The sequence below is a fragment of the Oncorhynchus mykiss genome, chromosome 2 (assembly GCF_057628025.1).
Source record: "Oncorhynchus mykiss isolate SJ-2025 chromosome 2, ASM5762802v1, whole genome shotgun sequence".
In the NCBI taxonomy this organism is placed as follows: domain Eukaryota; kingdom Metazoa; phylum Chordata; class Actinopteri; order Salmoniformes; family Salmonidae; genus Oncorhynchus; species Oncorhynchus mykiss.
Window position 1 is genome coordinate 86,926,891 of NC_143023.1, and position 22,198 is coordinate 86,949,088.

The 22,198-nt window shown below is 44.3% G+C and overlaps 2 protein-coding genes across 3 annotated transcripts in view; one reads left to right on the forward strand and one right to left on the reverse strand.

Annotated features, from left to right (window-relative positions):
• si:ch211-266k8.4 (uncharacterized) overlaps positions 1-10,132 on the forward strand; it is a 52,651-nt gene extending 42,519 nt beyond the window's left edge. For both annotated transcript variants that reach the window (XM_090211391.1, XM_021575388.3), the window contains one exon: positions 9,545-10,132. In XM_090211391.1, the coding sequence (XP_090067517.1) occupies positions 9,545-9,623 (79 nt within the window). In that variant the 3' untranslated portion in view covers positions 9,624-10,132. The remainder of the gene's footprint in view (positions 1-9,544) is intronic.
• A 9,821-nt stretch (positions 10,133-19,953) lies between these two features.
• On the reverse strand, positions 19,954-22,198 carry rassf10a (Ras association domain family member 10a). Its single transcript, XM_021575393.3, has one exon. The coding sequence runs from the start codon at positions 21,824-21,826 to the stop codon at positions 20,441-20,443; it is 1,386 nt and encodes a 461-aa protein (XP_021431068.3). The 5' UTR covers positions 21,827-22,198; the 3' UTR covers positions 19,954-20,440.

Genomic DNA, 22,198 nt, shown 5'->3' on the forward strand with positions numbered 1-22,198 from the left:
TTGCACATGTAACACACTGGCTGAGGAAAGTCAACCCCAAATCAATGTAGTCATCATAAACTCGGAAAAAAGACACACCCCTTTTTCAGGACACTGTATTTAAAAGATAATTCGTAAAAATCCAAATAACTTCCCAGATCTTCATTGTAAAGGGTTTAAACACCGTTTCCCATGCTTGTTCAATGAACCATAAACAATTAATGAACATGCACCTGTGGAACGGTCGTTAGGCAATTAAGGTCACAGTTATGAAAACTTAGGACACTAAAGAGGCCTTTCTACTGAAAAACACCAAAAGAAAGTTGTCCAGGGTCCCTGCTCATCTGTGTGAAAGTGCCTTAGGCATGCTGCAAGGAGGCATGAGGACTGCAGATGTGGCCTGGGCAATAAATTGCAATGTCCATACTGAGACGCCTAAGACGGCGCTACAGGGCGGACAGCTGATCGCCCTCGCAGTGGCGGACCACGTGTAACAACACCTGCACAGGATCGGTACATCCGAACATCACACCTGTGGGACAGGATGGCAAAAACAATTGCCCGAGTTACACCAGGAACGCACAATCACTCCATCAGTGCTCAGACTGTCTGCAATAGGCTGAGCGAGGCTGGACTGAGGGCTTGTAGGCCTATTGTAGGAAGGCAGGTCCTCACCAGACATCACCAGCAACAACGTCGCCTATGGGCACAAACCCACCATTGCTGGACCAGACAGGACTGGCAAAAAGTGCTCTTCACTGACGAGTCATGGTTTTGTCTCACCGGGGGTGATGGTCGGATTCGCGTTTATCGTCGAAGGAATGTTTCACGGAAACATGGCTCACTCGGGATACGTTACCAGAGTCGGTACAGCCACCTGGTTTCTTCATGCATTGCACCAACAGAAACAAACATCTCTCTGGTAAGAAGAAGGGCGGCGGTGTATGCCTTATGATTAACGAGTCGTGGTGTGATCATAATAACATACAGGAACTCAAGTCCTTTTGTTCACCTGACCTAGTATTCCTTACAATCAAATGCCGACTGCATTATCTACCAAGAGAATTCTCTTCAATTATAATTAGTCGTGTGCATCCCCCCCCCCCCCCCCCCCCCCCCCCCCTCCAAGCAGACACCTCGATGGCCCTGAAATAACTTCATTGGACTCTATGTAAACTGGAAACCACATATCCCGAGGCTGTATTTATTGTAGCTCGGGATTTTAACAAGGCTAATCTGAAAACAAGGCTCCCTAAATTTTATCAGCATATCGAATGCGCGACCCGGGCTGGGAAATTCTGGATCATTGTTACTCTAACTTTCGCGACACATACAAAGCCATCCCTCGCCCTCCTTTCGGCAAATCTGACCACAACTCAATTTTGTTGCTCCCAGCCTATAGACAGAAACTAAAACAGGAAACGCCCGTGCTCAGGTCTGTTCAACGCTCGTCCAAGCAATCTGATTCTACGCTTCAAGATTGCTTCGATCACGTGGACTGGGATATGTTCTGGATAGCGTTGAACAACATTGATGTATACGCTAATTCGGTGAGTGAGTTTATTAGCAAGTGCATCGGTGATGTTGTACCAACAGCGACTATTAAAACCTTCCCCAATGCAGTAACCATGGATTGATGGCAGCATTCGCGCAAAACTGAAAGCGCGAACCACTGATTTTAATCAGGGCACGGCAACCGGAAACATGACCGAATACAAACAGTGTAGCTATTCCCTCCGCAAGGCAATCAAACAAGCTAAGCATCAGTATAGAGACAAAGTACAGTCGCAATTCAATGGCTCAGAAATGAGAGGAATGTGGCTGGGTCTACAGTGAATCACGTACTACAAAAGGAAAACCAGCCAAGTCGCGCACCCCGATGTCTTGCTCCCAGACAAACTAAACAACTTATTCGCTCGCTTAGAGGACAATACAGTGCCACCGACACGGCCCGCTACCAAAACCTGCGGACTCTCCTTCACCGCAGGCAACGCGAGTTAAACATTTAAATGTGTTAACCCTCGCAAGGCTACCGGCTCAGACGTCATCCCTAGCTGCATCCTCAGAGCATGCTCAGACCAGCTGGCTGGTGTATTTACGGACATATTCAATCAATCCCTATCCCAGTCTGCTGTTCCCACATGCTTCAAGAGGGCCACCATTGTTCCTGTTCCCAAGAAAGCTAACGTAACTGAGCTAAACGACTATCGCCCCGTAGGCACTCACTTCCGTCATCATGAAGTGCTTTGAGAGACTAGTCAAGGACCATATCACCTCCACCCTACCTGACACCCTAGACCCACTCCAATTTGCTTACCGCCCAAATAGGTCCACAGACGATGCAATCTCAACCACACTGCACACTGCCCTAACCCATCTGGACAAGAGGAATACCTATGTGAGAATGCTGTTCATCGACTACAGCTCGGCATTCAACACCATAGTACCCTCCAAGCTCGTCATCAAGCTCGAGACCCTGGGTCTCGACCCCGCCCTGTGCAACTGGGTACTGGACTTCCTGACGGGCCGCCCCCAGGTGGTGAGGGTAGGAAACAACATCTCCTCCCCGCTGATCCTCAACACTGGGGCCCCACAAGGGTGCGTTCTGAGCCCTCTCCTGTACTCCCTGTTCACCCACGACTGCGTGGCCACGCACGCCTCCAACTCAATCATTAAGTTTGCGGACGACACAACAGTGTTAGGCTTGATTACCAACAACGACGAGACGGCCTACAGGGAGGAGGTGAGGGCCCTCGGAGTGTGGTGTCAGGAAAATAACCTCACACTCAACGTCAACAAAACTAAGGAGATGATTGTGGACTTCAGGAAACAGCAGAGGGAACACCCCCCTATCCACATCGATGGAACAGTAGTGGAGAGGGTAGCAAGTTTTAAGTTCCTCGGCATACACATCACAGACAAACTGAATTGGTCCACTCACACAGACAGCATTGTGAAGAAGGCGCAGCAGCGCCTCTTCAACCTCAGGAGGCTGAAGAAATTCGGCTTGACACCAAAAGCACTCACAAACTTCTACAGATGCACAATCGAGAGCATCCTGGCGGGCTGTATCACCGCCTGGTACGGCAACTTCTCCGCCCTCAACCGTAAGGCTCTCCAGAGGGTAGTGAGGTCTGCACAACGCATCACCGGGGCAAACTACCTGCCCTCCAGGACACCTATACCACCCGATGTCACAGGAAGGCCATAAAGATCAGCTTCTATCTCAAGGCCATCAGACTGTTAAACAGCCACCACTAACATTGAGTGGCTGCTGCCAACACACTGACACTGACTCAACTCCAGCCACTTTAATAATGGGAATTGATGGGAAATGATGTAAATATATCACTAGCCACTTCAAACAATGCTACCTTATATAATGTTACTTACCCTACATTATTCATCTCATATGCATACGTATATACTGTACTCTATATCATCGACTGTATCCTTATGTAATACATGTATCACTAGCCACTTTAACTATGCCACTTTGTTTACATACTCATCTCATATGTATATACTGTACTCGATACCATCTACTGTATCTTGCCTATGCCGCTCTGTACCATCACCCATTCATATATCCTTATGTACATATTCTTTATCCCCTTACACTGTGTACAAGACAGTAGTTTTGGAATTGTTAGTTAGATTACTTGTTATTACTGCATTGTCGGAACTAGAAGCACAAGCATTTCGCTACACTCGCATTAACATCTGCTAACCATGTGTATGTGACAAATAAAATTTGATTTGATTTTGAAATTGTTAGATTACTTGTTAGATATTGCTGCATGGTTGGAACTAGAAGCACAAGCATTTCGCTACACTCACATTAACATCTGCTAACCATGTGTATGTGACCAATAAGATTTGATTTGAATGAGCGTTACACGAGGCCTGTACTCTGGAGGGGGATCGATTTGGAGGTGGAGGGTCCGTCATGGTCTGGGGCGGTGTGTCACAGCATCATCGGACTGAGCTTGTTGTCATTGCAGGCAATCTCAGCGTTGTGCGTTACAGGGAAGACATCCTCCTCCCTCATGTGGTACCCTTCCTGCAGGCTCATCCTGACATGACCCTCCAGCATGACAATGCCACCTGCCATACTGCAGCCATACTGCTAATGACAATTCAAAATGTATTTGTTTTTCACCCGAGTTCCCAGTTGTCTTGAACTCACTCAGATTTCCAGTTCTGAGTTAACAGTTGTTTTGAGCCTGGCACAAATCATGCTTCATTGACAGCATGGCCAGCAAACTAGGAAAAGAGACCCTTAATCTTAGACTTCATGATGATAATTGCTAGCTATGACTTTGAAAGTATGATGTTGACATTATCAGTCCAATCAAAGCTACTGTAGATATGTGATTTGATGTAATCTGTGGCCAATGACCTTGAGCCTTCTTGGGTGGGCACCTCTAATGTGCCATATGGTAGCACCCAAGGGGCTTGAATTTTCTAGCTCTACCCTTCGACTTGGCGGTGACGTAATGTCCTCATAAGTGACTGAACACTGAGCCAATCATGGCGCAATGCTCTGTATTTTCTGCTGGGTTGCACCACCACCACAGAAAGCACTGAGCTAGGCTGAAACACCTGCATTTTGGAGCTGCCTTACTCAAGAAAACAACAGAGAGACCATGTTTGTATGCGGCTTTATTAACTCAATTATATATTTTTTACATTGTTTGCAAACTGATATGTGACACATTAATGCCAAAATAAGATGCAAAACAGGAAAGCCTGTATTTATTTATCTTTTGCAAAAAATGTGGGGCTCAAAACGGCCCTGTATGACGGGTCGCACCTGGATACGGCCACATGCTGCTGTTCAGAGAGGTGGGTGTTCCAGTACAGGTCTACTGGGACCAGATTAGGACATGGCTGGCAGGGTGACTCAGTAGTGATATGCTGCTGTTCAGAGAGGTGGGTGTCCCAGTACAGGTCTACTGGGACCAGATTAGGACATGGCTGGCAGGGTGACTCAGTAGTGATATGCTGCTGTTCAGAGAGGTGGGTGTCCCAGTACAGGTCTACTGGAACCAGATTAGGACATGGCTGGCAGGGTGACTCAGTAGTGATATGCTGCTGTTCAGAGAGGTGGGTGTCCCAGTACAGGTCTACTGGGACCAGATTAGGACATGGCTGGCAGGGTGACTCAGTAGTGATATGCTGCTGTTCAGAGAGGTGGGTGTCCCAGTACAGGTCTACTGGGACCAGATTAGGACATGGCTGGCAGGGTGACTCAGTAGTGATATGCTGCTGTTCAGAGAGGTGGGTGTCCCAGTACAGGTCTACTGGAACCAGATTAGGACATGGCTGGCAGGGTGACTCAGTAGTGATATGCTGCTGAACATGCTTTAACTCTGGAACCTGATCACTCACTGTGTGTGTGGTTCAGTAGCACTCTGTAGTTATTTGTTCAGGTGTAAGGCTTATGTAACCAACAACAAAGGGAAATGGGGCATGGGATCTATGACCAGAGCACCAGCTATTTTACATATATTTCAGTGGAGTTCAATGGGATTATTTGTTTTGAGACGATGCAAACTGCCCAGGACTACCAGAGCTGTTTGTCAAGAGTAAAAGCAATGATTAAACAAACTAATAGCATTTTCTGGACATGTATACTCTTAGCCTCCACTGCCATGCTCCCATAACACTGTATACAATAGTTGCCTTTAATTTTTAATGACATCACTCCTGATTTCCCAGCATTGGTCTGCTGTTCAGACTGGCTAGTGTTTCCGTGGAGACTAGGAACAGAGGGAAATCCAGACAGTGCACATGCTTGGGAAACATGATTCCATGTGAAGCTTTGTAATGTGGATGTCACAGATGGATAAGTAATCCAATAAGTTGTCTACTGTAGGTTTAGATTCCTAGTTTAACAGACAAGAAGAGAAGAAACATTTATTGAATTGACTCTTTAATAACTTCTTACCAATACTTTAAGACTACAATGGAAGAGCATGTTGAATATCACACCCACTTGTCTGTCTAGAACCCTCAATCAAACTCTCGACCTCAAAGCCAGTTTCACAAGTTTTTTTTCTTCCATTGGTTCCCTCTAACCAGGGACTGATTTAAACCTGGGACACCAGGTAGGTGAAATTTAATTATCAGGTAGAACAGAAAACCATCATGCTCTGGACCTTGTAGGATAATAGTTAAATATCCCTTCAAGAACATGATCAAAGTGTCAATGGCCTGCAGGTTAGTCAGAGCAGCAGTTAAGGTAGAGACCCTCTCAAAGGTCCTCGACCTACCAATACCTTTGTCCCAGGCAGCACACCTGTATTCTCAGCAGACACTCTTATCCAGAGCGACTTAGTGAGTGCATTATTTATTTGTATAGACCAACCTCTGTCCATAGGTGTCTTACTTGCTGTATCATGAGAACTCATTCCAACCGAACAGACCACCCCCCACCCCCCCTCCAAAGGGACAAGAATGATCAAATATGTGTGCTTGTGTATATATGCCTTTATTTAGCTATTGTGGGAAAGTCCTACTGCTGAGTCATTCATTGACCAGGAAAAGATTTTGTGAAAGTCCCCTCCCTTTTGTGGTTTCTGCTGCAGTGAAATGTAATTTAAATTATGCATGCTGTGTGTCTGCTTGAGCAGAAAGACAAAAATTGCCCCCTTTGTCCAAAGTGGTGACGCTCTCCTCGTGGCTGTAGGAGAACTGTAGAAACCACCATTCTGCTACTACATGACAGCTAGCCTAAATGTTTCAGTAGAGCAAGTAGCCACAGTTAGCCATTGTTAATGGAGTTTGAATGTCAATCACATTATATGGATTTAAAATTATTTTCTTGGCAAAGGAATTTCTTGCTGTTGTAGCTAACCCAGATCCTGTTGTAATGTTGATCTCAGTATATCAACTTAGCACACTAATCTAGAGTAGTAGACTTTCACATGCAGCATAGATTCTGCTCTGATAATCCTTCATAGAGGTCCCAGGAGCTGAAAGTTAATATGGGAGTGAAGGATTGCATCTGATCGCCACAGGTCTGTTTCACCTGTAGCCCTGCCATCAGCACCTGTGATCGCTCTACTGCACTCTCACCCAGCCATTCACAGGCTTTCACGTCCAGGTCCCACACGGCCAGTGTTGCGCTAGAAAAGGCCTCTCGGTATCACTGACAAAGGTGGCTTTGTTCACAGCAAGATGCAATATTTGCTCCTCATTGTGGCAGACTCTTTCGAGTCCTCTGGTTCTTTTGACGCATGTAGGACTTTGTGTGTGTCGTAGCAACCCCTGACATTACAAGGTTATGCTGAACTCCGATAAGATATCTTCTGGAGTTATATTTTATTATCACTGTCTTGATGTACAGTGGGGCAAAAAAGTATTTAGTCAGCCACCAATTGTGCAAGTTCTCCCACTTAAAAAGATGAGAGAGGCCTGTCATTTTCATCATAGGTACACTTCAACTATGACAGACAAAATGAGAAAAAAAATCCAGAAAATCACATTGTAGGATTTTTTAAATGAATTTATTTGCAAATTATGGTGGAAAATAAGTACTTGGTCAATAACAAACATTTATCTCAATACTTTGTTATATACCCTTTGTTGGCAAATGTTTTCACAAGGTTTTCACACACTGTTGCTGGTATTTTGGCCCATTCCTCCATGCAGGACACGCTAGATAAACTAGTAATTTCATCAACCATGTGTAGTTAACTAGTGATTGATTGTTTTTTTATAAGATAAATTTAATGCTAGCTAGCAACTTACCTTGGGGGGGGGGCTAGAGCTCAATAATGGGGTGACAATATTTGAAAAGGGCATTGTAACATTAAAGATTTTAATCCCGATGTGTATGGCGCTTGGTGGATGTGCCGTTATGCATGTCTCTATCACCACTCGGGATGTTTAGCTGTATGTATGAGTGTGTGTCCTTAATTCTTTATCAGATTAGCTCTAAATATAGCATGATCAAGGCCATATCAAACTATGCTTTTCATGAAGTGATTTTAAACGAGGCTACAGTATAATACAGTTGTCTATGTTCATTAATGTGGAGGACTAGAGTACTCCTCTGAGGCAGAGTTGTAGTAGTACCTCGGGCCCTGTGATGTTCTGTAATCCAGCTCCCACAGCATGGTTTCCTAGGAGACCTGTTCAAATCAAATCAAAATCAAATCAAATTTTATTTGTCACATACACATGGTTAGATGTTAATGCGAGTGTAGCGAAATGCTTGTGCTTCTAGTTCCGACAATGCAGTAATAACCAACAAGTAATCTAACTAACAATTCCAAAACTACTGTCTTATACACAGTGTAAGGGGATAAAGAATATGTAGATAAGGATAAGGATATATGAATGAGGTTGCGAGCAACTCATGGCTCCATCACAGAGCCTCATCTGCAGTCCCCCTCCGGACCTCCGGACCTCCACATGAAACCCAAACCCCAACAGTGTCACAGGATCTAGCGCCACTGCTTTTTCACCAATGCCCCCAATGCAGCAGTATTAAACCGTCATGATAATTAACGTCGCACAGGCATTGTGTTCATCTTTTAGAGGAGTCTAGGGGACATTGTGTTGCTGTCTGAAATGTCTCATTCCCCCTCCGCTCTCTGACTGTTTGTGCCCCTCAGTGTTTTGACATCTGGGCATTGAAGGTTCCATACAGAAGCCTGGTGTGGAGTGTTTTGCGTGAAAAGTGCTCTTAGAGCCCGAGGAGGGAGAGTGCTCCAGCAGCAGGCATCTATCTCTGTGCTTTTAGTGCTCTCTTCCTGTTTTGTTTTTTTCTCTTCTTTCCCTGTGGAGGAATTTGAAAAGCCCTTTCAAAAAACAACTAATTCCTTTGACCTTTACCGGGGCAATTTATTTTAAAATTGGGCTACAGAAATAGCCGCAACACTTTAAGTGCAAATCTTTTCAGTCGGTTTTGTTTTGGGATGTCAACGTGTGTTTTGTCCACATCTACATTTAACTCTCTCTCTCTGAACATTTTAGAAAAATTCATTTTCAGAATAACTTGTTTGCTCAACAAACCAGATCTCCAGTCTCTTTCAGTATCTAGACTTAGAAAAATGTTTTGTGGCTAGCTTCAGTTGAATGCCGTTTGAAAGAGCAGGGGTGCAGCGCCACATCCCCCAGTCCTGTCAGCGCCACAACCCCCCAGTCCTGTCAGCGCCACAACCCCCCAGTCCTGTCAGCGCCACAACCCCCCAGTCCTGTCAGCGCCACAACCCCCCAGTCCTGTCAGCGCCACAACACCCCAGTCCTGTCAGCGCCACAACACCCCAGTCCTGTCAGCGCCACAACACCCCAGTCCTGTCAGCGCCACAACACCCCAGTCCTGTCAGCGCCACAACACCCCAGTCCTGTCAGCGCCACAACACCCCAGTCCTGTCCGCGCCACAACACCCCAGTCCTGTCCGCGCCACAACACACCAGTCCTGTCCGCGCCACAACACACCAGTCCTGTCAGCGCCACAACCCCCCAGTCCTGTCAGCGCCATCCTTAATCTTCTTTCACTGGTTGATAATGCATTTTTTTTACTGATCACTCACTCTCCACTTGTCATAGGGAACTGCCATCAAGATGTCACTGCCTGAATAAGACTACCAACCCCTTAAGGAACACTCAGGAGTCCCAACTCATCTGAGGAAAGGAGGACCTGCACTTGATGGTACTCTTGTTTATGCCCTCAAAACCCAACACGGAGGACTACAGAGTAATGTCCCCATGGAAACTTTTTAAACATCACATGCAAGATCCAACCTTCCTGGATGTCTTAGATTAATCACTGCTCATAGTTGTGAATATCATTGTCCTAGGAAGGGCCTTCTGATATGGGGCATTGCTCCATATCCTCTTTCCAATGTTTGTCCTACCACTGCTAGCCAGCGATTTAGCACTCGCTGGGTAGTAAGAACAGTGACTTTTCACTCAGCCCTCTGGTGCGACGACTAGGCTAAAGGTGGGATTTGCTGTGTCATCATATTTTAGCACTCCATGTGGGAGTGTATATTTCGTTGTGAATTCTACCTCCTGAATTTCTGTGACGTCGCTCCAGTGGAGTTGTTTGTTGTTTTAATATATCTTGTACTCGTAGAGACGTCAATGTTTTTATTGTATAGCTGTTTTGAAATAATAAAATATTAACCCTTCTAATGGTCAGTCATTTATTCCCTAAAATGTTTCTGAGGGTGGTCACGTGGCGTCACTGCCTGCTCTTTGGTTTACATTTTTTTTATGGGAAACTCAACTTAATACAACTATACAAGAGATTAGAAACATAACATCTCTACATAGAGGTAACATTTTGTATTCTATGATGAACAGTGGTGATAGTGCCACTACTGTTGGATTTTACAGATTCTGTAATGAGTTAAATAGTTATGTTGACTAGACAAATGGCAGCCAGTCTGAACTAATGTCTTTAGGCAGCTAGTGCACCATCCATTTACATCTAGACCCTACACGTTTGACCAGAGGCTCTCATCTTGTAATGTTTTCTCAAACTTTTCACTGCACAAACATTGTGGGTGATCATGTTGTGTGTTTTGGGAGGGTATCTGCCTCTTTCACAACATTTTAATGACAATCAGCCCCTGTAATTACCTGAGGTGTATGTAGGCAGCACTAACAACCACACAATTGTTCACTCTAATGGAACAGCTGTGTGACGTTTTTGTGGAAGAGGCGGATTCTACTTTCCCCTACTTATGCAACTGTCAGAAAAGCACTGTAGTGGAGAGACTGCCAGACGAACAATACAGATTTAACCTGGTTTTGTTATTGTGATTTAGTGCTCTTATAAATCTGTCAGCTCACAAGGAAAACTAAGTCAACTGGAAAAGCTGTGGAATGAAGGGAGTGTGCTTTAGGTCTTTTTTGATCCCACACACCGATACTTGGCTGGCTGAAGAAAGCTCTGTTTTATTTTGATGCATTTTTGTTTTTTCTCTTTTCCCCTCCAGTAGGTGGATTTAACTAGCATTGCTCTGTGTTGATGCATGTTCTCATTCTGCTTCTCTCCTGTTTTTTCTCTCCTCCCCTCCAGTAGGTGGATTTAACTAGCATTGCTCTGTGTTGATGCATGTTCTCATTCTGCTTCTCTCCTGTTTTTTCTCTCCTCCCCTCCAGTAGGTGGATTTAACTAGCATTGCTCTGTGTTGATGCATGTTCTCATTCTGCTTCTCTCCTGTTTTTTCTCTCCTCCCCTCCAGTAGGTGGATTTAACTAGCATTGCTCTGTGTTGATGCATGTTCTCATTCTGCTTCTCTCCTGTTTTTTCTCTCCTCCCCTCCAGTAGGTGGATTTAACTAGCATTGCTCTGTGTTGATGCATGTTCTCATTCTGCTTCTCTCCTGTTTTTTCTCTTTTCCCCTCCAGTAGGTGGATTTAACTAGCGTTGCTCTGTGTTGATGCATGTTCCCATTCTGCTTCTCTCCTGTTTTTTCTCTCCTCCCCTCCAGTAGGTGGATTTAACTAGCGTTGCTCTGTGTTGATGCATGTTCTCATTCTGCTTCTCTCCTGTTTTTTCTCTTTTCCCCTCCAGTAGGTGGATTTAACTAGCGTTGCTCTGTGTTGATGCATGTTCCCATTCTGCTTCTCTCCTGTTTTTTCTCTCCTCCCCTCCAGTAGGTGGATTTAACTAGCGTTGCTCTGTGTTGATGCATGTTCTCATTCTGCTTCTCTCCTGTTTTTTCTCTCCTCCCCTCCAGTAGGTGGATTTAACTAGCGTTGCTCTGTGTTGATGCATGTTCTCATTCTGCTTCTCTCCTGTTTTTTCTCTCCTCCCCTCCAGTAGGTGGATTTAACTAGCATTGCTCTGTGTTGATGCATGTTCTCATTCTGCTTCTCTCCTGTTTTTTCTTTTTTCTCCTCCAGTAGGTGGATTTAACTAGCGTTGCTCTGTGTTGATGCATGTTCTCATTCTGCTTCTCTCCTGTTTTTTCTCTCCTCCCCTCCAGTAGGTGGATTTGACTAGCGTTGCTCTGTGTTGATGCATGTTCTCATTCTGCTTCTCTCCTGTTTTTTCTCTTTTCCCCTCCAGTAGGTGGATTTAACTAGCGTTGCTCTGTGTTGATGCATGTTCTCATTCTGCTTCTCTCCTGTTTTTTCTCTCCTCCCCTCCAGTAGGTGGATTTAACTAGCGTTGCTCTGTGTTGATGCATGTTCTCATTCTGCTTCTCTCCTGTTTTTTCTCTCCTCCCCTCCAGTAGGTGGATTTAACTAGCGTTGCTCTGTGTTGATGCATGTTCTCATTCTGCTTCTCTCCTGTTTTTTTCTCTCCTCCCCTCCAGTAGGTGGATTTAACTAGCGTTGCTCTGTGTTGATGCATGTTCTCATTCTGCTTCTCTCCTGTTTTTTTCTCTTTTCCCCTCCAGTAGGTGGATTTAACTAGCGTTGCTCTGTGTTGATGCATGTTCTCATTCTGCTTCTCTCCTGTTTTTTCTGTTTTCTCCTCCAGTAGGTGGATTTAACTAGCGTTGCTCTGTGTTGATGCATGTTCTCATTCTGCTTCTCTCCTGTTTTTTCTCTTTTCTCCTCCAGTAGGTGGATTTGACTAGCGTTGCTCTGTGTTGATGCATGTTCTCATTCTGCTTCTCTCCTGTTTTTTCTCTTTTCCCCTCCAGTAGGTGGATTTAACTAGCGTTGCTCTGTGTTGATGCATGTTCTCATTCTGCTTCTCTCCTGTTTTTTCTCTTTTCCCCTCCAGTAGGTGGATTTAACTAGCGTTGCTCTGTGTTGATGCATGTTCTCATTCTGCTTCTCTCCTGTTTTTTCTCTTTTCCCCTCCAGTAGGTGGATTTAACTAGCGTTGCTCTGTGTTGATGCATGTTCTCATTCTGCTTCTCTCCTGTTTTTTCTCTCCTCCCCTCCAGTAGGTGGATTTAACTAGCGTTGCTCTGTGTTGATGCATGTTCTCATTCTGCTTCTCTCCTGTTTTTTCTCTTTTCTCCTCCAGTAGGTGGATTTAACTAGCGTTGCTCTGTGTTGATGCCGTTCTCATTCTGCTTCTCTCCTGTTTTTTCTCTCCTCCCCTCCAGTAGGTGGATTTAACTAGCGTTGCTCTGTGTTGATGCATGTTCTCATTCTGCTTCTCTCCTGTTTTTTTCTCTTTTCCCCTCCAGTAGGTGGATTTAACTAGCGTTGCTCTGTGTTGATGCATGTTCTCATTCTGCTTCTCTCCTGTTTTTTCTCTTTTCCCCTCCAGTAGGTGGATTTAACTAGCGTTGCTCTGTGTTGATGCATGTTCTCATTCTGCTTCTCTCCTGTTTTTTCTCTTTTCCCCTCCAGTAGGTGGATTTAACTAGCGTTGCTCTGTGTTGATGCATGTTCTCATTCTGCTTCTCTCCTGTTTTTTCTCTCCTCCCCTCCAGTAGGTGGATTTAACTAGCGTTGCTCTGTGTTGATGCATGTTCTCATTCTGCTTCTCTCCTGTTTTTTCTCTTTTCTCCTCCAGTAGGTGGATTTAACTAGCGTTGCTCTGTGTTGATGCCGTTCTCATTCTGCTTCTCTCCTGTTTTTTCTCTCCTCCCCTCCAGTAGGTGGATTTAACTAGCGTTGCTCTGTGTTGATGCATGTTCTCATTCTGCTTCTCTCCTGTTTTTTTCTCTTTTCCCCTCCAGTAGGTGGATTTAACTAGCGTTGCTCTGTGTTGATGCATGTTCTCGTTCTGCTTCTCTCCTGTTTTTTCTCTTGCTATTTCACTCTCACTCTAAGTTAAGGTAGTGACCTATTAAAAGCTCAGGAATGCTTTGAGTGAACCCTCTGACCCTGTAAGGCTGTGTTTAGACAGGAAGCCTGATTCTATTTATTTTCCACTAATTGGTATTTTTACCAATCACACATTTTTCAGAGCTCATCTGATTGGTCAAAAGATCAATTTGTGAAAATAAAATATCAGATTCTATCTTCCTGTCTGAACGCAGCCTAATGGCCCTGACCCGGTAGTTCAGGCTCAAAGGCAGTCCTCAGAACCTGGCCAGGACAGAGGGGAGGAGGGAAGGATGTGCTCCCCATACCTGAAGCAAGAGTGAGAGTTTGGCGGTCAGCAACTTTTGTTTACATCCCCCCAATGTCTCCTGTCTCACCTGCTTTCAAACAGGACATGGGTTATTGCATCATTTTCTCATCTACTGTAACAGTATGAGGCCATGTGTGGCATATTAGATGATACATTTAAACTTTAGCCAGTTTCACAAAACATATTTCCAAAGGTTAACACATACAAAACAAATAAAATCCAAAGTTTTCTCATAAATTAGACCGAAACGCAACAATTGTAGTAAAACATTTACCTTCAAACTAGTTATTTTGGTCTCGTTTCCCAGAAGTCTATTACATTCTCCTAATCCAGTCTTGTATGCTGTGTTTTGGTTTCTACTATACTTATATCCGTATGTGTCCACTCAACCTCATGGATAGAGCAGATACCTTTTAGGCAGGTACGTCCACACACAGGATGCAATTTGTCTTCCAGTTGTTCTGGGAGATAAGCTCTGTCAGCTCTTGTTAAGGACGCATTAACATCTGCATGAGGAGGAGGAGGCACACAGGGTTGAATTATTGACAGCACACGGTTTCTCTCACCTCTAGTCCAGGTTCACTGCAATCCTTTTAGGAGTTTCTAAATTCTTTGTTGTCTTTGACGTGCCCATGATTCAATTTTTATACATTAATGAAAACATATTTTGATAGTACCTAATCTTACATGGGAGAGCACACAAATTACCTAATTACACAGAGGTGAGAGAGCTTCAGTTTTTACTCATGTCAAAATGTTGCCCACGCACACACACCCCTAACCCTACTGTAATGGGAAGTGAGCAGGAAAGGGAAAGGTGCCGCCTGCTTCCTGGCATTCATCTTTTGGGATGAGTTGGACTAGAATCAAAATGAACATATGCCACTAAACTGAACAGACCTGACACACAGGTTATACTCATCTAGAAAAACAATTTTTGAAAAAAACGTTCACGTTTATCTCCAAGAACAAGAATTGCGTACAAATCAACTACTAAATGTTCATGGTTTTCAACTAATAACGATGTCACTATATGTGGAAACCCTGACAGATGCAAGATATGCACTTGCCATTAGTCATCTTTCTGCTGTTTCACCCTTCATAGAGAAGCTATACTCTTGCTGATTTCCAATTTAATAATCATTGTCATTAACCAAACCAATAATTCATTAAAAGGAGTTCAATACATTATTCCTTCTGACCTGCCCTGTGTGTCCACACAGTAAGGAGGACCTACAGTACTGTAGCTTTCTCATCCATATAACCACCAATGAAAACATTGACTGGACTGCAGTTATTCTAACTTATTGTACTGTGAGGTTTTTATATACAGTTATAGGATCTTAATTTGACATCTTGTCACAGCAAAATAATCCTGCTGCAACAGGATTTGAATGTTTAGTCTATAATGTTGCATGATCGATGGTTAGGCTATTTGGCTGAAAGTAGGCTACTTGAGGAGTGCAATACTGTTAATATAACCGTGGGTTTTCAGTAAATGTATGTAAATCACGAAGCTCATCTGCATGTCCTGAAGTGCAGGAAAGTTGTCAGCACCAAAAGAGTGATCAAAATTAAGATCCTGCACCTGTACCACTAAATTTAAATAATGATGATCGTGAAGTGCAAAATTATAAACAAACAAATCGTCAACTGCTGGTTTTGATAATTAGCTCTTCTGGTCAGGAGCGTTGTTATAAATCGTCATGGTGATTTCTTTGCACCATGCCTGTTAGGAGCTGTGTTGTTCAGAGGGTAACATTAGAGGGCCCAAATGTATGACTTGCATAATGGATGAGTGTTGTTGCGTAGCACTAACATAACTCCCTGTTCAGCGTAAGTGTCGTGACTGGCTCCTGTGAGAACCTGTTTAAATGCTGTGAACCTGTTCTTTACTTCACTCTTTCCTACTGACAGACAACATAACATATGCCAGCTCCAACCTGTTCACACCGATAGCTCTGAATGCTGCATGGGAATATTGGAAGTAGTAGGACTCGAGCATATGACTGTTGGTAATATATCATAAAAGCAGGACCTAGCTAATGGCTGGCCCACCAAACATGACCTTGTTTTGCCAATGCATGGTTGTGTTATTGTAATGTAACATGTTTGATTTTTTTTCTTCTAGTTCAGTGCACGAATATGTTATGCCAGGGAAGTGTTGGAAGGGACGTGTACACATGTGTCACACACACACACACACACACAGGTATGTAGAGGGACACCGTGTCCTGTGCTGTGTGAGTCATTAAAAGGGGTTGACACACACAGGTATGTTTCGTCTTTGACAGGCCTGTGGAGCATGAGATCAAGGAAGCCTGCTGAATGTATTTACTATGGTAAATGTTTAATCTAGCCAGCCTTTCCAACTAGCTGGACGCCTGTTTGCCTGCAGCTCTGTGTTTCCCAGTCCTATGCAGCCGAAATCACAGCACAGCACCGCCAAGGTTAGGTTACAGGGAGATGTTGGAGAATTTGGGTTCACAGACATTACGAGAGGAATGGTTGTGGTTGCATTCTGTGCTGTGCTAAACCATGCAAATCAGTGTCATCTACACTGAGTGTCCAAAGCTTCCCACAGTTGTCAAGTTGTCTGGATGGCCTTTGGGTGGTGGACCATTCTTGATACACACGGGAAACTGCTGAGCATGACACAAACCGATCCACCTGGCACCTACTATCATACCCCGTTCAAAGACACTTGAATCTTTTGTCTTGCCGATTAACCCTCTGAATGGGACACTATCACAATCCATGTCTCAATTGTCTCAAGGCTTAAAAATCCTTCTTTGAACTGTCTCATCCCCTTCATCTAAACTGATTTAACAAGTGACGTCAATAAGGGATCATAGCTGGATTCATAGACCTGGATTCACCTGGTCAATCTGTCATGGAAAGAGCAGGTGTTCTTAATGTTTTGTACACTCAGTGTATTCCCATGTTTATCGCCTAACTCTAACATGGCATTAATCGGTCCTATTGGGCCTGCGTGGTAGAACAACAACATTAAGCTGCTTTGGTTTCAAAACTAGGAGCAGGAGGAATTAACCCAACCATACCCCTTCCTATAAATCAATATGGCTGAGTGGCTCCTCGGGTTGAGAGTTATGACAAGCACTGTGAGAGGACTGTGTCTGTGAGTTATGACGGGCCCTGTGAGGGGACTGTGTCTGAGTAATTACTCTCTTACATGGCACCAAACAGCCAGGCTGAGTTGATGTCATCAACGATTCAGACAAGGCCACACCCTAGTCTTCATGTTCCATGTTCATCCAGCTAGATTGACAGATGAACAGAACAGAGCAGAGCAGACAGGCTCATCAAGTTTATTAGGCACTTAGCTACAGTAGGAGCTCTGACAGGACCTCTGTCTCTTTCTATCACTCTTTCAGCGCCACATTCAGTAGGAAAACATTGTTAAATGTTTCAGATAGAAATTAGCAGAGCCAACATTCCTTATTCTACATGTTAGAGAGGCATGTTCTGCTAAATATATTTATATCTGATGCTCCTCAATGTTGTGCCCTGCTGAACATGCCCCAGGTTTCAGAATGACTAGAGGGTCAGCCCCTCCATCTGACATGCCCCTTGTGGAACAATTAGCTCCAGTGTAGAATAATCCCATTCTAGCCTGTCTGGTCCATGTATCCTCCTCCAATGGTCTGGATGGGGGTGAGAGTGGTTGTCAGTTGGCACCTTGAGGTGTGTTATGTTATGTTCTGACTCACTCCTGGTTTGGTTTTATTGCCCCCCGCTCATCCAGATTGTTTCGATGTCAGTAGTATTTCCTGAAGACAGCCACCAGATGAAGAGAGGGTTTATTAGATCCCATATGGATATTACCTGCTGGGCTCATTACAGCAAACACATAATGAGCCTGCTTCATCTCATGCGAGTGGTATTGTACTATGCATATGTAGCATGTATTTCAATATCACCAAAGTCTCTTAAATTTGATTATATATACATATTGATGATCTCTTTGGGGTGAATCATAACCGACTGGCCAGATGTGCAGTAGGTTTTCACTTAGTTATTCAGCGATGTCAATGGGATATTAAATGAAAATTCTACTTAAGTGGAAGTTACGATTGGCCCCTTAATGTTTTAGAGGGCCGGTCTTAATTCAGCTGACGTAAGAATGATTCCGGTCTTACAGGTTGCTGCTCTGTAACTATTTATAGATTTGCTCTCTCCTGCCGATACAGTTCATTACCTGGGTTTATGAATGATGAGGTTGATGACCCATGAGAACATCGCCAGGGCAGAGTCTCATTTATTACTAAGGGGGCATTGCATGAGTGGAATGGTGGGGGTTGAAGGGTACAGGAGGTCTCTCTGAAAGGTCAGTCTTTTAACCTTGCATAATGCAGACATGCTGTAACTCCATTATGATAACACCAGCCTGATAGCGTTATCATACAAACGCAACAGAAATGGTACAGGAAATCCCTGGAACAGATGGTTACGCCTACGTTTTATTTTTAAAGTTTATAGTTAAATCATGCTATTTATGGTAAGGGTGTGGCCAGGTTGTTTTTAAAGTGAAGTGGGTATGGTACAGTGTATGGATACGTTTGAGGTAAAATGGCTGTTTGAGGACAATGCAACAAGGTTGTGTTTCAGTGTTATCTGTGACTGTTACCAGAGTGCTTAAACAGTTAAATCGCCTTATCTACCCAAGACAGCTACAAAGCCTACACAGCATAAACACAGTTTCAGAGAGAAGAAGTAGCTGTGCCATCCAAGACAGCAGCTGCCTGTGACTATCTGGTGTTTCTCTCTGTTGGCTTCTCCTCTACACACACACACCACACACACCACACACACCGCTGACCAGATGTTCCTCTCTGGTGTCCAATCCAAACACACTGCCGCTCTATTTCATGTACACAGGAATTGATGCTCTTGTTTGTTTGTCTGTTTGAAACATTTCCATTCAATCTTGCTGAATGAAGCATTATCTACCCCCATCCTCCCTCTCTGTCATCTGGTGGGATCAGAGAAGGTGCTGGTGTACCACTGATCTGTCTGTCTGTGTCTGTCTGGCCACATACTGTACACCTCTGTGTGATCAATTTCAAACATAAGGCCAAAATAATCTCAGCAGTATAGAAAACTAACACAGCGTTAGTGTGGCACTGAGCTGTTGGGGACTCGAATCCTCCAGATCTGAAACACACACATCCCTTCTCAAACAGTCCCAGTCCATCCCACACAGTAGCACATGAAGCCTGACCCAGCCTTCCTCCCTGACTTATGTAAAGCCACTGTTTTCAGCAGAGGGAGCAGGGCTAGGCAGCTGCTCTCTGGCCCTGCCGCCCCGTGCCAAACACAGCACAGTGAGCGCACAGTGGGCACAACAACACAACAACAGCACGACGCCCAGACACAGAAGCAGACGGGGTTGTATAAACAGAAACTGATTCTGCATGTTATGTTTCTCTCTCCTCCTCAATTTGTAGAACCACAGTCTGAGTAGGGCAGTGCATAACCACTGCATTGACTTTGGGATGTCTTAGCTTTCCCAGGATCCATATACACTATTACTTGTCCTGATAAACCAATTAGAGCTCTCAAATGGTTGTCCTGACATAAACCATGGTGAGAACAACCGATCCATGAGGTTGATTGGCACAGCAAATTGTACTGTAACTGAATAGGGCATTGCCCCCAATAGGGCATGACCATCATGTTGCCAAGAAACCGGAGAGAAAGTGAGGATCGACTACATGGATGAATTAAACAATCACTGGATCAGGTGACAGCTGGTCTGAATTTGCATCAGCAGACTGGCTTTAATCTTGTATTCTCTCAACATGAACTGTTATTAATGCATCAACAACATTCTCAAGAGAGAGGTTTTGTTCATTGATAATGTCCTTTGATATTTCTAGAAGTTACCATCTGGGAAATGCTACATCTTGGCAGTACTAAATCAAACAGATCATAATATGTTGTAATACTTTATTTCCACAGTAACCTGTATGTTCATAGCTGAATGGCCATAGTCATGTGCGTCTTTGCAGTTCAATGCAGTTGTTGTTTTCCCTATTTCTAATACTTGTGACACACAGAAACAGCAGAGCAAGCTATATCAATTTTCCATAACTTTTGTTAGGATTTCAGCACAATTGACATATATATTGCTTGTTTATACTATTTACATTTTAGTCATATAGCAGACGCTGTTATACAGAGCAACTTACAAGTGCCTTGCTCAAGGGCACATATACATATGTTTCACCTAGTCAGGTCAGGGATTCGAACCAGGAACCTTTAGGTCAGATGCTCTTAACTGCTAGGCTACCTGACGCCTTATAGATGTTAAGTGTCCATGCTTATGCCTTTTGGAGGAAAAGGAGAAACATATTGTTTAGTGTGGAGAATGTCACTGTCCCTGAGTTGGCATTGCATATTTTCAACACTTCAATAAAGAGTTACACTCGTGATTCACAAACAGGTGTATTGTCAGAGTCCTGGCTGTGCATGGAGCTCAGCCCCGTGTCTGAGTCCTCATCGTTCGTGTTGCTGGTCTTGGAGAGACCTCTGGCCTGCTCCACCCACCCACTGCTCTTCTCCAAGGAAGGCAACATTTCAGTCTCAGTGACACCAGAGGGTTCTTTGTAACCATCGGGTAACTTCTCGTTATTTAAATCCATAGAGTCCATTTTTGCGAGCAAATCCGTTAGTTCTTTTTCTTTTGCGTCCCACAGCTCCTGGCTTAAGTCCAAATCACCCTTAATAGTCTCTAAATCTGTGTTCAAACGAAGACCAATATATAAACTAGTATCCAGCTGTATTTTGACTCTCTCCTCCTCTAAAACCAAGTCATTCTCTGATAAACTGTCCACAGTTGTCTCTTGAGCAGCGACGCCTGCCTTTGGAGCCATTGCAGACACGGGGATGTCGACAGACTCCCCAATACTATCGGTATCTTTGCCCGACAGCTCATCTTGACGTCTTTTCATCCACCTTTGGTTCAGCTCCTCCTGAATCTCACCTGTGATGATGTCCATGAGAGCTTCGCGTTCTGTCAACTCCTCCTGAAGTCGCAGGACCACCTCGCAACAGAGCGCGTACTCCTCAAACTGTGCGATAGCCTCCGCTGAACATGGCACGCTCTCTGTTGGATCAGCCTTCGCGCTTGACTCCACCATGTATGTGTCCTGCACATAATTGATACCATGTTTCTTAATTCTGTCAAAATGCACTTTTGCCTCATACCTCTCTATAGCCCTATCTAATTCTTTGATCCTTTTGATCTGCTGGCGGATGGTGTGATCTTGCGATATAACCAAGTGCACCAACGTTTCCACTTTCTCCACTGAGGATGTATCCTTAGGAACAGTCTCCTCTTTCTTTTTGTTTATTTTGTCCAACTTTCTAAAAGCTTTTCTAACAATCCTCCGCTGCTTTTCTTGTGAGAAAGCCATTGTGGTCTTGGCTGCTTCCTTGAACACGCACGGACTATCTTTGCTCTGAACAACCCGCGCCTCGGCACTCCTGGGTCCGTTGTTCGGTAACGATGCCTCATTCTTCACCAACACAAACCTCACATTTTCCTGCTCATCTCCCCAGGCACTCCAGAGACGCAGGATTTTGGTTTTATTGGGTAAAATCCTCTCAAAGCCTCTCCATTTCTCCGCTATGCAGTAAGACTGGGGGGTCCCAGATAGCATCACCGCTGACGCACCTTGCTTCAAGTTTTGGTCCTCCAGTAGAACTTTGACAACATCGGAGCAGGTGGTGCGCTTGGACAGCCCGGAGACCAGTTTCTCCTCCCGGCAGACCCATACTGATACCTTGCATTCTTCCTGCTCCATACTAGGAAAAACCTTTAACCCAATTGCTGATTACAGTTTCTGCTCTCCTTTCGACTCCTCGGTTCCACTTTTCAGTTGTAGAGAGAAAAGTGACACACACCTTCATTTGGAGCTGTCCTTATTCTCATGTAAGCATGTCATCATCATGAAGTAATAAGCGCAGTACTTTTCTCGAGTAGGACTATTCCCGTGGCAGACTGAGTGAGTCACGCTGTGAAGTTGTTCTGCTGGGGATCACATTATCAGACTTCCTTTTGGAACACTGTATGCAGAGGAGGAACGGGCATCCTTCCTTTCGGTTGGTATGCACTGCTGTGGGTACATTTCTATGCAAACACTAAAGTATACGCCCTCCGCTCCCAATGGGACTCT

Excerpts from the sequence above, each read along its gene's own strand:
- rassf10a (XM_021575393.3), bottom strand. The coding sequence starts at position 21,826 with ATGGAGCAGGAAGAATGCAAGGTATCAGTATGGGTCTGCCGGGAGGAG.